General features: G+C 39.6%; 1 protein-coding gene across 1 annotated transcript in view; it reads left to right on the top strand.

Moving 5' to 3' along the window:
• Positions 1-37: 37 nt before the first annotated feature.
• The window catches only part of btv (dynein cytoplasmic heavy chain beethoven), a 24,382-nt gene continuing 7,914 nt past the window's right edge, over positions 38-16,505 (top strand). Inside the window, exons 1-39 of the mRNA XM_029312738.2 lie at positions 38-483; positions 736-1,064; positions 1,613-1,775; positions 2,048-2,229; positions 2,294-2,406; positions 2,681-2,923; positions 3,123-3,343; positions 3,472-3,870; positions 3,952-4,193; positions 4,315-4,638; positions 4,719-4,785; positions 4,991-5,327; positions 5,686-6,037; positions 6,157-6,511; positions 6,778-6,940; positions 7,013-7,232; positions 7,313-7,439; positions 7,546-8,151; positions 8,370-8,616; positions 8,739-9,246; positions 9,355-9,747; positions 9,824-10,003; positions 10,120-10,485; positions 10,574-10,692; positions 10,786-11,096; positions 11,402-11,550; positions 11,853-12,131; positions 12,207-12,436; positions 12,529-12,657; positions 12,733-12,981; positions 13,076-13,500; positions 13,637-13,771; positions 13,853-14,082; positions 14,169-14,378; positions 14,555-14,843; positions 15,024-15,533; positions 15,618-15,874; positions 15,946-16,149; positions 16,225-16,453. Coding sequence (XP_029168571.2) covers positions 244-483; positions 736-1,064; positions 1,613-1,775; positions 2,048-2,229; positions 2,294-2,406; positions 2,681-2,923; positions 3,123-3,343; positions 3,472-3,870; positions 3,952-4,193; positions 4,315-4,638; positions 4,719-4,785; positions 4,991-5,327; positions 5,686-6,037; positions 6,157-6,511; positions 6,778-6,940; positions 7,013-7,232; positions 7,313-7,439; positions 7,546-8,151; positions 8,370-8,616; positions 8,739-9,246; positions 9,355-9,747; positions 9,824-10,003; positions 10,120-10,485; positions 10,574-10,692; positions 10,786-11,096; positions 11,402-11,550; positions 11,853-12,131; positions 12,207-12,436; positions 12,529-12,657; positions 12,733-12,981; positions 13,076-13,500; positions 13,637-13,771; positions 13,853-14,082; positions 14,169-14,378; positions 14,555-14,843; positions 15,024-15,533; positions 15,618-15,874; positions 15,946-16,149; positions 16,225-16,453 — 10,332 coding nt within the window. The 5' untranslated portion in view covers positions 38-243. The remainder of the gene's footprint in view (positions 484-735; positions 1,065-1,612; positions 1,776-2,047; positions 2,230-2,293; positions 2,407-2,680; positions 2,924-3,122; positions 3,344-3,471; positions 3,871-3,951; positions 4,194-4,314; positions 4,639-4,718; positions 4,786-4,990; positions 5,328-5,685; positions 6,038-6,156; positions 6,512-6,777; positions 6,941-7,012; positions 7,233-7,312; positions 7,440-7,545; positions 8,152-8,369; positions 8,617-8,738; positions 9,247-9,354; positions 9,748-9,823; positions 10,004-10,119; positions 10,486-10,573; positions 10,693-10,785; positions 11,097-11,401; positions 11,551-11,852; positions 12,132-12,206; positions 12,437-12,528; positions 12,658-12,732; positions 12,982-13,075; positions 13,501-13,636; positions 13,772-13,852; positions 14,083-14,168; positions 14,379-14,554; positions 14,844-15,023; positions 15,534-15,617; positions 15,875-15,945; positions 16,150-16,224; positions 16,454-16,505) is intronic.

Here is a 16,505-nt window from a genome sequence, read left to right as displayed (position 1 = left end):
ACTTTTATTACTTATAATATGATTAGATAGAAAGCAATCTGACAGATTGGAGTAGCGTTACGCGTATTTGCGCACGTGCAGCCATGCATGATGCATGTAACGATAGCTACAGCTGTTGTGTGTTGATGGTCGCGGTCGTCGTGACGACCCGGCGTTTCCTGATGAGCCTGGTCTACCACAAAATCACCGAGCTCGAATGACAGCTTAAATCGCAAAAAAAAGAAGATTTAAATTAAGCAAAAAATGGTGGTCGTGGATAAACGCAGGTACCTTATAGTCTCTACAGCTGGGTATTTCTTCGGCGCTTCCGTGCAACAGGATGAAGAAGATGTCGAGGATCGAAAGATCCTCGATCGCTTCCTGGAGCAGTCGTCGTGTAGAATTTTATGCGCCCGACCGGTTGACGAGGACCGGAAGCAAGTTCGGTTGAAGTTGACCACCGAATTGGATACCGGAACAGCCAACTGTCTGGTCTTCTTTAAGGTACTTTAATAGAAATACTGAAGAAGAGACAAATATAAACGTAGCGAGTATAGAAAAGAAGCTATTGTCGAGAAACACTTCGAGTTGCTAGACACAACTGTTGATTTACACGTTTCTCTTCGTTGATGATCTTCAATCATGTTCAATGCTGACGAGCGTGAATTATTTCTCGACAATAGAAAGTATTTTCTATAGAAAGTTACAATGTCAGGTACGTCATTTATATTGCTGATGGTGCAAAAATGTTTGCAGATGACAGCAGCCGTGATTACCGAAGAGAACTTTCACGACGTCGTCCAAGTGGCTTCCACCGGCTGCGGTGATGGATCGGTATTGATCGAGGGTCTTCGTCAGGTTTGGGCGCCGACTCTAGAATCGTCGGGTTTAAGCGCGTCATGTCTCAAGAACCTCGAGGAGAGGCTGCTCAGCTCCGGATTTTCGATCACCGTCGCAGAAGAGGAGGAATTTTGGAGACGGAGACGAGATGAAGTGAAACGCTCGCATGAGAGAACAATTTGCGAGGAAGCCGTTAAGTCGGTGAAGAACATCAAGGTCGAACTTGAAAGCGCCGCGGTGTCTAGGTGCATTGCAATTTTCATCCCGTCTGTCTCGATGCATGAAATATAAAATAATTGTAAAAAACGGATCCTCGCCGACCATGTTGAAATTGTGACGTTAGAAGCGAGGAAACACATACTAAAAATTCTTGCGTGCCATTTTTAGATAAAAAACAGTCATTTCACAGCTATTGATTGATTATAAAGAAAACAAAGAGTTTCCAGACTATTTTAAAAGTGTGCTAAAGTCATCTAAAGTAATGTTTCATCGAAATAGGTTTTTATCTAAAAATGGCACGCAAGAATTTTCAACGTGCATTTTCTCACCTCTGACGTCACAATCCAACATGCGACTGCGCCGAAAAGCCAGGAACTTTAAAGTTTGTAGCGCTTTATTCTGAAACAAAGCGGAAAAAATATTTATACAAATTTGTAATACTTTGTAATTTAATTTAAAATGAGAAAAAGAGGTTTTAGTGTAATTACTAAAGATTTTTGACTTAAAATTTCTTTGTAATTCTATTTAGATATCATTATTATACAGTTGGTATACTTTTTTATGTTGAATATAGAGATGGATTAATAGCTGTAGAAGAGGCTTGCGAAGCCATTTCAGTGTTCGTAGATGATTTATGGAAATTAAGCGGACCAGCGTATACTGAGGAAAGGATGAAATCGTTTCTCGACGTGATTGGGAACGAAGTGGTCCAATTAACGCAGAATTATCTCAATGCGGTACGTCGACTTGAAAATTCTTTCAATTATACAGCATTGTTAACAGCTGTCTAAATAATCGAGAAATCTCGAGAAAGACTTATTCAACATAATTTGCGAAAGAAACAGAATTTTTCTTCCAATAATTAAAATCAACTCAAAGAAAAAAATCGAAAAAATCAAATAAGCTTTTATGAGCTTCTATAAACCTAATCTAATCATTCAATTTTCTTTTCAAAAACGCTTTTATTGCTCGTTTTATGTATAATAACTTATGGAATATCGCTGAATAGGTCGACACAACCGACAGTCGTGCAAAGGATGAAACGATAGCACTTGGAGCGACGGTGTGCGAAAAGTGGGTAAACGCAACTCAGAAATTGACAGAACTCTTCTGGCCACATTACTCCCTTCATCCTTGGAAAGGAGCGATCTTTGTACCCGGAAAATGCTCGAAGCTCGGCAAAAGTCTCAGGTAAAACGGTGAAGTAACGTGTATGAATAATCATCTGGAATAGCTAATAGATGAATCTTTTCAGGCAAATGTCCGACTTGCGTGCACAGCATCGCCAATTGACCAGACTTCTGACCTCGAGCGAAAGATCCGGACTCGGTGTCGAGAAGTTGCTTCAGACATGCGACGACACGAGAGGTGCAGTTTTTAACTTTCAAGATATTCTATCAAATTCAAATCGCAAGCATACGCATTTTCGAGATTTAAATAATATTATAGTTTCTCCTCTTTATTTTCACAAATTATTTAACAATTAACGATATCCCAAGTAGCAAACTGACGTCATTAAATATCAAAATGACGTCATTTGCATACTTGAAATAATTAAAATAATGAAAAATAGAAATTAATTTAGTTAATATTTTCAATCGATCCATGTTTTTTAAATAATAATTATGACTTTGACAATTAGTTGCAGTGGATGAACATTGGGACGATGAATGGGATAGACTGAGACGAAAGATTGAGGAAGGTCTAGTGCCAGCTGAAGAGCGCGTCGCTCAAAAGCTGAAGGATCACATTGCTGACGCTGACACTCCAAGTGCTTTGGTCGCCGAATTTGGGAAATATAGAGAGTTAATGAAGAGAGAAGGGCTTAAGAGAGCATTACGTGGCGAACGAGAGTCGTTACTTGCTGCATATCCTGATTTAATTGGTAAAATATCTTCTAAAAAATTCTAAACATTCTCCATATATTGTTAATTATGAATATAATATCAAAAAGAATAATGAAAAATTTAACATAAAAAGATAAAGTAGTACATTTTAAACTTTTTAAATTTAAAGAAATAAAGTTACATAACTTGAGATTTATGACTTTATTACATTGTTTCTTCAAAACAACGAAATTCTAGAAAATCGCTTGGCTGGTCCTGATACGGAAGATCTTTTGGATGTTCCTAAAGTGCTGCAAGAGGTTCAAGCTGCCAGATCTGCAGAAGTACGACTAGAAAATTTGGCTAAATTAGGAAAGGAATTGCTCGCCGATTTGCCAGGGTACGAAGAAGCGGCGACGCGATTATCGAGCGCTCTGAAGGAAGCCGAAGAGAAAAGGAGGGATTTGGTTGAGTCATGGGTAATTTTTTTTTAAATTATGTATTTAATCTAATACAATTTTCTTTTAAATTGCATACATTTTTTATAGATAATCTAAAATTATATATTATTGAATTAAAAAAATATCTTTTTATTCACAAAAATCAGGTGAACAACACAAAGAACGAGATAGCCAGGAAAGAATTGAGCTTGGGCACCGACTCGCCGGTGGTAGAACTTACCGGCACTAGCATGATGCGAGTGACCTATGACTCTCGATTGATGACTCTGATTAGAGAAGCCAGAGCATTGTCCGGCGAAGGCGTCGAATTGCCGAGGGAGATTCGAGAACTGGTAGACAGAGCCTCGTCCTTAGCCGGACGAGCTAGAGCTCTTCAACAGGTCGCCACCTTTCACAACACGATCGGCGATCGAATGGTGCCTTCTCAAAGACCTCTCATGTTGACGGTGGCTCTGGAGTTAGCGCGTGCTGTTCAGGAACAATCGGGTGTCGTTTGGTCAGATCCTCATCTCGTCGATGTGTACACCGCTCGATTGAAAGAGCTGGTGAGAATTGTCCCGTGGATTTCGTTGTTATTTTTGTAGACGTAATTTGTAGATGTAATCGAGAACATTTATTTACTTTAGGTAGTAAAGTTTGCTCGACAAAACTCGGAATTGATTTCGAAGCACTCCACGTTACGAGATTACGTGTCGAATTTATTGAAAGGCGATGCTGTACACCTTGTCGGAAATCAGAATATCTGGAAAGAGACGTTGATAAACATGAGAGCGATCGTTGACGCAGTGGATTCGCAATACGGTAACGCAAAAGCTTGGAAATTGCATTGGGATCGTCAACTCTTGAAAGCACTGGGCGTAGCTTACAGGTATATAACTAGATTAATTAAATTAAAATTAAAATTAAATAAATAAAATAAAAATAAAATAAAATAAAAATAAAACAAAATACATATTGAGATACTTAATTGGATATAATTTATTTTGTAGGAATGCTTTGCCATCCTTGTCGAGGAAACTGCCCGAGATCCGAGTGGAGCTCACTTTCCGGGACGGAATTCTACAATGGAGACCACCGCTCGAAGATATTCGCGCAAAGTTATATTCCGGGGTACGTCGATCGCTCTCGATTCCGGTGAACTTTCGGGGCGTTGGGGATGTCGCCGATGCGCACTTTGGCGATTTGGTACAGAAGAATGCGTATCTCTTCAGCGGCGTTTACAAGCAAGTGGAAATCGCTCTGGCCACTCTCGAATTATTTCGGATGAAATGGCTGAGTCTAGCAACGCCAGCTAATATCGATATTGGAGAGCGGTAAGTTATAAGTCTAAAAAATAAGACTTCTGAATATTATCATATTCATTACATATTATTTGATATCTAAATATTTCTAGACTGAAAGGTAAACCTCCTCAAGAATGGGCGAAAGCGTTCAAGGAGGCCAAACAATGGGCTCAGGAGGTTAGATTATAAATATTTTATAAATATAACTATTTTGACTATTTTATAAATATTTCGAGGATGAATAAAAAGGAAGTTGATCTCTTGAAAAAAAAACAGTGACATCAGAAATGAACGAAGCCTTTTACTCAGATAAAATTTTGACATTGTATTTTATTTGAAATGGTAATCGTATAAATTGTGAAATAAATTTTCGTTGATGCAGGTTGGAAAATTAAGAGGCTGCGACGTGAGAATCAGCTGCATATGCATCGATACAGCGACGACGAGGAACGATTTGGAGACTGCGACTCGTCATTATTGGGAACGTCTATGTTCCGACTTAAGGGTGGAGGCATCATCGCGTTTGATGGCCATCGTGGACTTCCTGTCCTTCGCGTCCAAGGAGCTGGAACGTAGACCTCGTGATGTCGAAGAAGTCGGATTAGCTCACGAAGCTCATGCGCGTATCGAGCAACAGTCGGCGGGTATCGCCAAAGAAATGGAAGTCGTTGCTGTCCTCGCCAAAGTTATGGCCGCGTGGACCAGCGAGAAGCTCGATGGTAATATATATTTCGTCGAATCATTTTTCGCAATTTTTTTCGTAGAACTGGTCTTTTAAAAAATTCCCAATTATTAATGACAGTCACTATATAGTATTTAAATAGGAGTTATTGGAACTAATCGACCAAACTAGCAAGTAATAAGCGTTTATTAAATTTCACGACGTTTCGATTATATGGTTGTAGTCCTTTTCAAGTGAGAAAGTAAATTTAGTAATAATTAACACATTATACAACAATAATCAATATCAATTTTTAGTGAGAAATATACAAGTCAAGATTAAAATTAAATGGTCCTTTAAAAATTGCAAAAGTAGACCTAGAAATTGGATTTTTGTTCATTTGATACATTTTATAGGTGTTAACGCGGCGCATGCCGCTTGGCAGGAGCTGGGGGATCGTTTGGAAAAGCATAAAAGTGTTATGGCGCGTCTACTGGAAGACGCTAAAGTTAATCTTCGTCATCGAGCGATAGCGCTGAGAGACGAAAGGGAGAGATGGCAGGCTAAATGGTCCGCAAGATCGGGAAATACCACACTCGATTGGCTGATATCGATGAAGGAACGTTTGGTCAATTTAAATATGCAACTGGATTCCTTAAAGGCGGATTGTCAAAGAATAGCCCTCGATCTCGAAAGTGTTCTGGAGGACGACGAGATTAATTTATCGCAATTGGAACAAGAATTGGAGATCGAGGAGTCAAATTACAGGTTACTATACAATAAAATATTACATTTTATACAAAGTTAATTATTTATGTAAAACGAAATATTTTTATTTTTATTTCAAAATTCGATAAATTAAATTAAGATGTTAAACATATAAACAGGTTTCAATCTGAATTTTTGGAGGAGCTTAAGAATCAGGAAATCGAAGAGTGGGCTGTGGCTAGAAGAAGATTACCGAGACTTCACGATTGGCTTGATTCTTGGGAGAGTAAGATTCGCTTGCAGGATAACTTAAATATCGACAAATTATTTGATACCTTCGTTGGTAAAAAAATAAACGAAGTTAGATCCACGGTCGAATCTATCCAACTGCTTCGTGGAGACGAGATCGCCAATGAGCACTGGACCGAATTAATTCCTATACTGGGCTTGAAGGTCAAAAATCCACAAGATATCACTTTAGGTGATTTGCTCGCTTGTGCGGAGGCGCTAAAAAAGAATGAGGCTCAAGTGAAGGTGAGAACTTTTGTAATGTTAATTCGATCAAAATAATTGTGGTAGTGATTCCATTTTTTTCAATATTTAAATATCGACCTACGAGTTGTTAAAAGAAATATCAATTTATTTAAATTTATTTTCACATTTTTTCACAAGAGAAATATATTATTTTTCTAGATTATCGAGAGATGATATATTCCTAAGATGCAATCTGAATAGTTATATAACTTTTATATCTTAATTATTAAATTTCCGTCTTATAAACAATGTTTTCTCATTCTCAGGAAATAACGAAACGAGCAGTCGCGGAAAGCGGAATTCGACAAGCGTTAATGGACCTGGAGATCTGGGAAAGTACGGCGTCACTTCCGTTGCAACAGTCGACCGACAGCAGAAACAGGACCATTTTACTAGTCGGGGATTACGGCAATCTGTTAGCGAAAATAGGTACGTTTACTTATATTGTGATTGTATAATTTGTTTATTATCTCATTTTTTCAAAATAAATTCTTAAAACAGAGGAATTGAGACTCTTGCTCGAAGGAGCAAAAGGCACATCCGGACACGAGAGATTTGCATCTAGAGTTGCACGTTGCGAGGCGGCTCTGTCGGAGCTCGAGGAAAGAATTAAGGTTCTTAGTACAGTCCAGAGGAAATGGATCTACTTGGATCCGGTTTACGGAAGTGGAGCGGCTCCAAGTGATTCCGGAAGATGGTCGAGGGCCGATAAAGAATTTAGGTTTATAATTATTCCATTTTCTCCTATTTCATCTATTATATTTAAACGTCCCAACTTTTTATTCCTTTATAAACTTTCAGATATCTTATCGGAGAAGTATCTCAAGATCCCCGAGTACCGTCCTTGAGACGACTTTCTTTACCAGCTTTAACAAATTTGAAGGATCTGCTGGATCGATGTCAGAAGAGTTTGGATGAATTTTTGGAGGTAAAATTTGATAAAATAATCATATAGTTGTCTTTTTCAAAGTAATTATACATACATATTTTACATCGACTATGTTGTAACACGATGTAAAATTTGAAAATTACAGGAGAAACGTGCAGCGTATCCCAGATTGTATTTTCTCAGCGACGAGGACCTTTTGGAACTTGTATCGGGCAGCGGACGAGGCTTGGAGGCTCATTTGCCAAAGTTGTATCACGGTGTGGGTTCGGTAGTGAAAGAGAACAATACGTTGACGGCGGTTGTGTCGGCCGAGGGAGAAATGTTAAAGTTACCGGAGACTATCGATCTCACTGAACCTCTCCCGCAATGGCTGAATAATCTCGAAAGCGGAATGAAAAAGGCTCTCTGTCAGAGTTTGGAAAAGTGTGTGAACGACTCCGCGCCCGATCCGTCCGATTATCCCACACAGGTACTGCTGCTCTCGGAAAGGATAGATTTTACCGAGCGCTGCGAACGTGCGCTGAAAGAGGGTCGCGTAGCTTTGCAGAAGCTCGTCGAGTTTCTGGAAACGCAGAGAGCGAGATACAGAGGACTGGAAGATGCCGGTGATAAACTGACCGCGTTGAAAGCGCGCGGCCTTCTATTGGATACGGTTCATCATCTTCAAGTAGCCAGGGCGTTATTGAAAATTGTAGCGACCGGAGAGAACGCCGACTGGATGTGGTACAAACAGTTGAGAAGTTACAGAAAGGTAAAATTAAAAAATAATTTAATTTAATATATTATATATTTAATATATTTTAATATAATATATTTTAATTTAATATATTTTAATTTAATATATTTTAATTTAATATATTATAATATTTAATTAAATTTTATTATATATTATAATTATATTTTATATTTGAGATTAATCCTGAAATTTTCTCGCTAATATAATATTTCCAAACGAAATATATTTTAAAGAATCAAGGTACATACGTGGTGCGATGTGCCGGCGCAGAGTTACCCTATCGTTTCGAGTATCAAGGGGCGTCTATCGGCTTAGTAAGAACTCCCTTGACGGAGAAATGTTTCCTAGCTCTCACGCAAGCTATGAAGCTCGGATTAGGCGGAAGTCCGACTGGTCCTGCCGGAACCGGGAAGACCGAGAGCGTGAAAGCGCTGGCATCTGTTTTGGGAAGACTGGTGCTCGTCTTTAATTGCGATGAAGGTAAAAAGCTTCTCCTCCTTGATCACTGCCAGCGATAAAAAATTGCTCGTTAAATACGCATGTTGAGATACACGATATAAATGTATATTGAATATCAATCTTATAGTCAATTTGACTCGTAGGGATGGATACCGGAAGTATGAAGCGTATCTTGGGAGGTTTGGCGCAGGCGGGTGCCTGGGGTTGTTTCGACGAGTTCAATCGTCTTGAAGAGGATACATTAAGCGCGGTGGCGATGCTGGTGAGGCCGCTTCAAGAGGCGCTTCGAAACGGTTCTCCGGAAATTCTGCTGGGCGATCAGAAGATCAAGTTGGATCCTCACTGCTGCATCTTCATTACGATGAATCCGGCGGGAAGCGAATACGGAGGCAGACGAAAACTGCCGGATTCATTGGCGAGACTGTTCAGACCTATCAGCATGGCGCATCCAGACAAGACGGACATTGTCAGAACTCTGCTGGAATGCGCCGGTTTCTTAGAAGCGATTACTCTTGGCAAACGACTCGTGGAGGCTCTCGAAATCGCCGGAACCATGTTGTCCGAGCAACCGCATTACGATTGGGGACTCAGAGCCTTGAAATCCGTGCTCGATGCCTTACATCCGATTACCGGTGTAGACGAGACCACTAGGTACGTTTCATTGATTTTTCTCTGATCAAAAATACTCTGAAGAAATATCTTTTTATTCATAAAATTATGTCAATTTAATAAAAATACTTCTCTTATTTTTTTCGATAGGCTTCTTATTTCGATTAGAGCATCGACCCTTCCAAAGCTGACAGAGACAGATACAATCAAGTTCTTGGCGTTGCTAAACGATCTCTTCCCGAAGGCCAATTCTTCTCTGCCCGTTTCCGCAGAAAGCGAAAGTTTGGTTGCCGCTTTGTTGAAGATCTGCGAGAGTCAGGGATGGACGAAAGAGGTTGCCAACCGATGCGTTCAACTAAACGATCTGTTGAAGAGTAGAACCGGCGTCGCCGTGGTCGGGCCACCGGGTAGTGGAAAAACATCGATCAGGTTGTGCTTGGCCGAAGCGATGGCGAAGATCGGCGAACCTGTGCAACAGATCGTCGTTTATCCCGGCGCGGTACCAAAGAGCAGATTATTAGGACACGTAAATCCACGGACGAGGTAAAATAATAAAATAATTAGACACTTTGTCGGCTTCGAATTTATAACCTGATTGCTAAAATATGTTTGCTTATAGAGAATGGAAGGACGGAGTTTTATCGAGCGCGGTAACATCCGCTGGAAATTCCGCGACCTGGATCGTCTTCAATGGCGACGTGGAACCTGAATGGGCTGAGGCGTTGAATTCGGCCCTGGATGATAATCGATTATTAACGTTACCTAATGGAATAGGACTTAGACTCGGCAGTGGTACAAGGTACGAACATCAATCAAATTATTATAGCGATATCAAAGATAAAATGTGACAAGATTTGTGGTCAAATAAATATCAACGCTTATTAAATATACGTGAATATATATTGTAAAACACAGGTTTATCTTCGAGACCCACAAGCTCGCCGATGCAAGTCCTGCTACGGTTTCGCGACTGGGTGTTTTGCATCTTGGATTAACGAGATCGACGTCTCTATTGGCGCCGTGGCGTTTAGAACAACTCTCTTCAACAACCGCGGAGATCGCAAGCGCCCACTTATGCACATCCATCGATGAGACCCTGAACATAAACGTCGAAGGTTCGTCTGCGTCCGGTCTGATGGACGCCGTAATGTGTCACCTTCGTAAAGCGCAGACCTTTAGTCAGACCACTCAAGCTCTTCTGCTTTCACTGGGTGGTCAAGTGGATGATTTACAATTGAGAAACAATTTGGCGAAATTCATTTACGGCTCGACCGATAGTTGGTGAGTGGCCCAGATTTTTTCAAGTTCTTGGAACAATAGACTAATTGTAAATCAGCTGAGCTCGCTTCAATTGTGAAATATTCTTCAGGTGTCCCGACCCGCAAAAGCCAAGTTCCGTTCTCTACGATCGTGAAACTGATCGATTAATAGCCTTCGGCGACACTTACGAATCTATCGATACCGATTTTGGACCCGTTTCGATTTCAGGTATATTTAAATTCATATATTAAGGTTCTAAGAATAAACTCTTTTTTAAAGAAATATAGAGTATATGTTTTTCATATTTTTTATTGGTACCAGATCGCATCAGAAAGGCATTAGCAGCTATTTTGCCATGGATAGAAGACGGTCATCCGCTTATAATTCGTGGAGCCAAAGCTTGCGGTAAAAATACTTTAATCGATGTCGCGCTATCCAGAATTAAAGATCACGATTCAATAACCGTGGTGAGAGGATCTTCGTTCTACGGCCCTGATGATCTTGTGACTCGTTTGAAAAAGGCTTGCTTGCGTCTGGATTCTTCGTCGCAGGGTAGAATATATAAGCCGAGAAGTGGATCTCGAGTGCTTCTTATCTTGGAAGATATGCATCTCGCTGCTAAAAATTTACAGGTCTAATCCATAGAGCCTCTTCATATAGATCTTTCAATTTAATAAAGCAAATAAATCTTGAATTACATAGTTATTTGGCACAGCTTTTTAGCAGTTAAATACAAATTAAATTAAATTAATTATTTAATATAAAATAAAATTTGTATCACTCTTTTTTTCAAACTGTATTATTAATTTAGATAGAAATCTTAAATTTGTAAATAATGCAAATTTTTTCAAACAATAACTTAAGAAAAAATTTGTGTTGGAAAAAGAAATATTGCATCTCAATAATAAATTGATAAAATTGAATTATGTATTTTCAGGAATTGGTGAGAGAGTTACTTCAAGAGAAAGGATTCCTTGAAGAGGATCTTGAATTTTCTAAAATATCTTTAACTATCATATGCACTGCTGATGAATCTACACGATTGCATCCGAGACTTGAAGCCTTATTTGCAACTTATTATCTAGAGTGAGTAATTTCTCTAGAGATAAAAAATGTATAAATTACAATTAATTAAAAAAAAAAATACTTTTTGTGCACAAAATTAAGTATCAAATAATTTAGAAATTTTTAAGCTTTCAAAATCTCAGAGATTTTAGATAATTTTATAATTTTATTTAAAAAATATAAAAAAATGACTTTTATTAAACTTCTATTCTTTTTTCTTCTCTTTTTTAAAACTAAATTTATATATTTAAAAAATTAAAAAAAAATAATAAATTCAACATTAAAAAAAATTCTGAAATCATCGAGACAAAATCTGTTAATAGATATCCCAGCCAAAAGGATATCGCAGCTATTCTCGAACTTCACTTGAGAACCTCTCTGAAGCAGATAGATTATGTTATGGCAGAATCTTGGATTACTCGAATGAAGCCTAACATCTTGGACGCTTTTCGATTTGCGTCCACTCAGGAATCCTCTCTCAACTGGACTCTTAAAGATATCGTTTCGTGGGCGAGGCTCTTAAAGTATTATCCTACGCCTGAAAATGAAGCGGATATCACTCGTTATTTGTTGGACATCGGACAACGGCTATTTTGTGCAAGGTATTACCTGAGATCATCATAAAATATATAAATAATTTTTCTGTGCAAGTAATTTTATTACATTTTCTTGTCCAGATTATCGCCCAAAGCGTTGGCACGATGGGAAAATTTATTAATCTCAAAGGACTCCGAGGTGAAAGATTTTAACAACGATGTATACGTGTGGAAGAGCGCAAACATGGGGCTTTATCCTTTGAGCGAAGAACAATGGCGAGAAGAGATAATCAATGCAGCGGCTAGATGCGCCAGAGAGGGTCAACCGGTGCAAGCATCGATTTCATCCTATCTTTTGGAAACTGTAGCTGGTAGATCAATTATAGCTGACAGTCTAATTAAATCAATTTTTAAAAAATTGTTATTTTTAAAAAAATGTGAACAAAATAATGCTAAATGACAGGACTCAGTTGGGCTGTGGGATGTGATTTTCGCGGTGTGATTCTCGTCGGACGACCGGGAGCGGGCAGGAGATCAGCTGCTAAACTAGTCGCGATCTTCTCCTCTCTCCGATTGATCGAGTCAGGACCTGGTGAATAGACTGCAACATAATTTGCGAAGAAGCATGATATCTCTACTCTTGAAACTTGTCGTTTTTGTACTGCAGAGCGCGGTAAAGCGGCGATAAAGAATGCTGTGCAAACTGCTGGTATCGAGGGCCAACCGACCTTGCTCTTGCTAGAAGAATACCACGCCAGAGAAGAGAGCTTGGCTGTTTTAATAAACGCTATGGTGTCCAGAAGCGAAATTCCAGGGCTCTTTATGGCGGAAGAACTTGATGCGTTAGTCACTCCACTGTCTGATCTGGCCCGAAGGGAAGATTTTCAAGGAACATTGGAGCATTATTTATATCATCGTACGTTTAATTTCAAAAATTATATATAATATAAATTTATAAATATTATATCGACGAAAAAAAGAAATAAATAAAAATTGATAATATTTCGTAGGTCTGCGCAAGTATCTTCGGATAGCTGTAATTTTGGATTCAGAAGAGATAGATTCGTCGCGATTATTACTGGGTCTTCGACATTGCGCGCTGCTCGGGTCTAGCCTAGGCGAATGGTGGTCTCGGGAGAGCTCGTTGATTAAATTCGCAGTCCAGGAAGGTACTTTACAGCTGGACGAACTCGAAGAGCTGCCGAGCGGCGCGAAAGTCATGATCGACGCTCATATTCAGGCACCTCAACATCAGAGAGCGCCAGCAAGATTTCTCGCTCTGGTGCATACCTGGAAATATCTTCGCGACACGTGGAGCAAAGAGGTGGAAGAGAAGCTTCAATCTCTCGAAGCTGGTATCGGAAAGCTAAGAGAGGCTGGCGATCAAGTGGCCAAGTTAGAGGATGAAGTATCTAAACAGCGCCAGGAACTTGAGGTTTGTTGAATATATAATTTTGAATCTTCTATAATGAAAATTATAGGCAGTAAGAGACCTATATCAGTCCACAATCTTAATAAATATTGTAAAATATTTTATAATTCTAATAAAATATTACTATTACGTGCTCAAGGTGCAAAAAGGAAGAGCTAACGCTGCTCTCGAGCAAATCACCGCCACGATGAGAGGCGCGACTAATCAAAGAGGAGAGATGACTAACTTGAAGGCCAACACAGAACGTGAGAGTGCTGAGCTTGCGTTACGTAAGGTATTGAAAGAATTCAAACACATGCGAAGATCTCTCAGAAGTCTCAAGTGACGTGTGTAAAAATTATTTCTTACTTTTTAGGCTGATATAGAGAAGGAATTGGGTAAGGTCGAGCCTTTGGTGGCACAAGCTGCTCAGGCAGTGGCCGGAATAAGTGCCGACGCGTTAGCCGAAGTTCGATCGTTGAGAGCACCGCCGGCGCCAGTGAGAGACGTCCTCGAGGGTGTTCTTCGGTTAATGGGCATAAAGGACACGTCTTGGAACAGTATGAAGACTTTCCTCGCCAAGCGAGGTATCAAGGACGAGATCAGGTGAGCGATTTCAATCTCTCCAATCGATCTTTTAAAATTAATTTGTATATGTATACCCTGGATATCTTATGTAATAATTTTTTTAGAACTTGGGACGCGAGACGCAGCACGCCCGCCAGTTTAGAAGCGGTTGCCAAGCTGGTGAAAGAACGTCCGGATAGTTTCGAGGAGAAGACTGCAAAGAGAGCATCGGTGGCGGCTGCTCCGCTAGCTGCTTGGGTTCTCGCTAATCTTCAATACGGTCAAATATTGGAGCAAGTTGCCCCATTGGAACGAGAACAACGACAATTGGCCGAGTACGAGACGAGGAGATTTCTGTTTTTATATATTCTATAAAAAAATCTTGTCTTAATTCTTAAGTTACTTTTTTTTTAGATTTTGAGTTGTTTTTATCTTCTTTTAAAATCTAATCTTTTGATTAAATAATTTTAATTACTTGGAGAGATTAACATCATCTTTTGCATCATTCAAGTCGATTGGCGGCGGCTGAGGCGCAACTGGGAGAATTGAAAACGGGATTAAACACGGTGGAAAGTCGTGTGGCGCAGCTTCAAAAGGAACTTGCCGAGCATACGAGGAGTGCAGCTGAATTACAATTGCGGGCGGAGGCCACCGAAGGCAGTTTGTCGACGGCGCGAGCTCTCCTGCAGAAACTAGATACCGAACATCGCGACTGGCAAACTCAGTTCCAGGAGTTGACTGCCAGAAAACAAAAACTGGACGTCGAAGCGGCCAATGCGGCTGCTCTACTCGTGTATCAGGTCTAACTAAATTTCTTGATTATATATTTAGTCAATACAAAAAAAAAAAGAATAGATATATTAATTTTTTTATTAAATATTTTCAATATAATTATCTGGAAAAGAGTTAATTATTGATATGTCATAACATGAAATATTAATGATTGTTTGTTAAGTGTTTAATAAATTAATTATCTACAGAATCCCGAAAGAGATGGCAACTGGATGAAATCAGCAATCACTTTATTAGTAACCGAACGCGAGAGATTGCTATGGAGAGCGCAGGATTTGCCAGCAGATACGAGTAGTTTAATCGCAGCTTCTCGTGTGTTGAAAGGACCATTGGTGCCTATTTTCCTCGATCCCTCGGGAGTAGCTGTATCCTGGATCAAACGTAACATCGGCTCCAGACTCGAAGTCACTCAGCCTGAAAATTCCAAATTTTTGACGGCTCTGGAGCTTGCTGTGCGTTTTGGAAAACCTCTCTTGGTCGAGGAATTGGTCAAGTTTCCGTCGATATTGTTGCCCGTTCTTCGCCAGCGACCGCTTAGATTGGGCGATCGTGTCTTATCGGCTCAACAAGGCTTCCAACTGTTTCTAGCTACAAGAAAGGATAGATTGGAAGATATTCCGAAAGAAGCTGATGCTGTATTATGCGAGATCACACTTGGCGCTGGTAAAAAAAGCCTCGCGGAGAGATTTGTCGAGAAGGTATGCGAGAATAGATACAATAATTTTCAACAATTCTATTTTGATTCACATTTGATTTATTACTGATATCATATTCTCCGTAAGCTTTTATTAAACGAAACGCCGGAGCTGGAGGCGCAAAGAAGAGAAGCTCTGGAAAGGGAGGAAAAATTATCCGGGGAAAGAGATGCAGCCAGGCTGGATGTATTGAGTCAATTAGCTACAGCCAGGGGTCAAGATCTCTTGCAAGAATCTCAAGGACAAGGGGGACTCTTGTCTACGCTGGAGGCGACGCAATCCAAGGCAAAAGAAATCGCAATTGCCCTCGAAGAAAGCAGACAGAGCTTAAATGAAGTTTCAAGGTGCTTTGTTAAGCTACACTAAGACATTGATATTGAAGATGATATTTTTCACTATTATTCCTTTTTTTTAGACGAGCCAAAGAGCATGAAAAGTATGCACAGTTTGCTGCTAACGTTTACGAGACTATTAAAGGATTAACGCTTCTCAGTTCTTTATATATCGTTTCTACGGAAGTTTACACGGACATTTGCTTGAAAGCAGTACGGAACGATAGCTCTTTCACGAGTGAAAACAGAGAGAAAAAGGAATCTAATCCGAATCTAATCCAGAAACGGTATGCATATATCCCAATGATTATCTTAATGATTTTTACGGAACTTCATCATATAATTAATTTTGTCATGCTCAGCTTGATAACATTGACGTTCCATCATTGCGCGAAAGCGATCTACAGAAAGCACAGACTTCCTTTAGCCTTGCACATGGCGTTGTCATTGAATCCCGTATCAGATGTCGAAAGGAATCTCTTACTCGATAGCGGTGTCATCAACAACGATAATTTGGACTTTGAATTACCCGAATGGATACCCGACGAAAGACGTGAGGCTGTGCAGGCCTTAGGTTCTTCCTTACCCGACGTGCGTAAATCTGATACAATAAAGAATTATATTATCCTTGCAATAAATATTA

The sequence above is a fragment of the Nylanderia fulva genome, unplaced genomic scaffold (genome assembly GCF_048542155.1).
Source record: "Nylanderia fulva isolate GAGA-0341 unplaced genomic scaffold, ASM4854215v1 Scaffold48, whole genome shotgun sequence".
NCBI classification, from domain to species: Eukaryota; Metazoa; Arthropoda; class Insecta; order Hymenoptera; family Formicidae; genus Nylanderia; species Nylanderia fulva.
The sequence above is the reverse complement of the archived record's forward strand: the minus strand, read 5'-3'. Positions and strand labels throughout refer to the sequence as shown.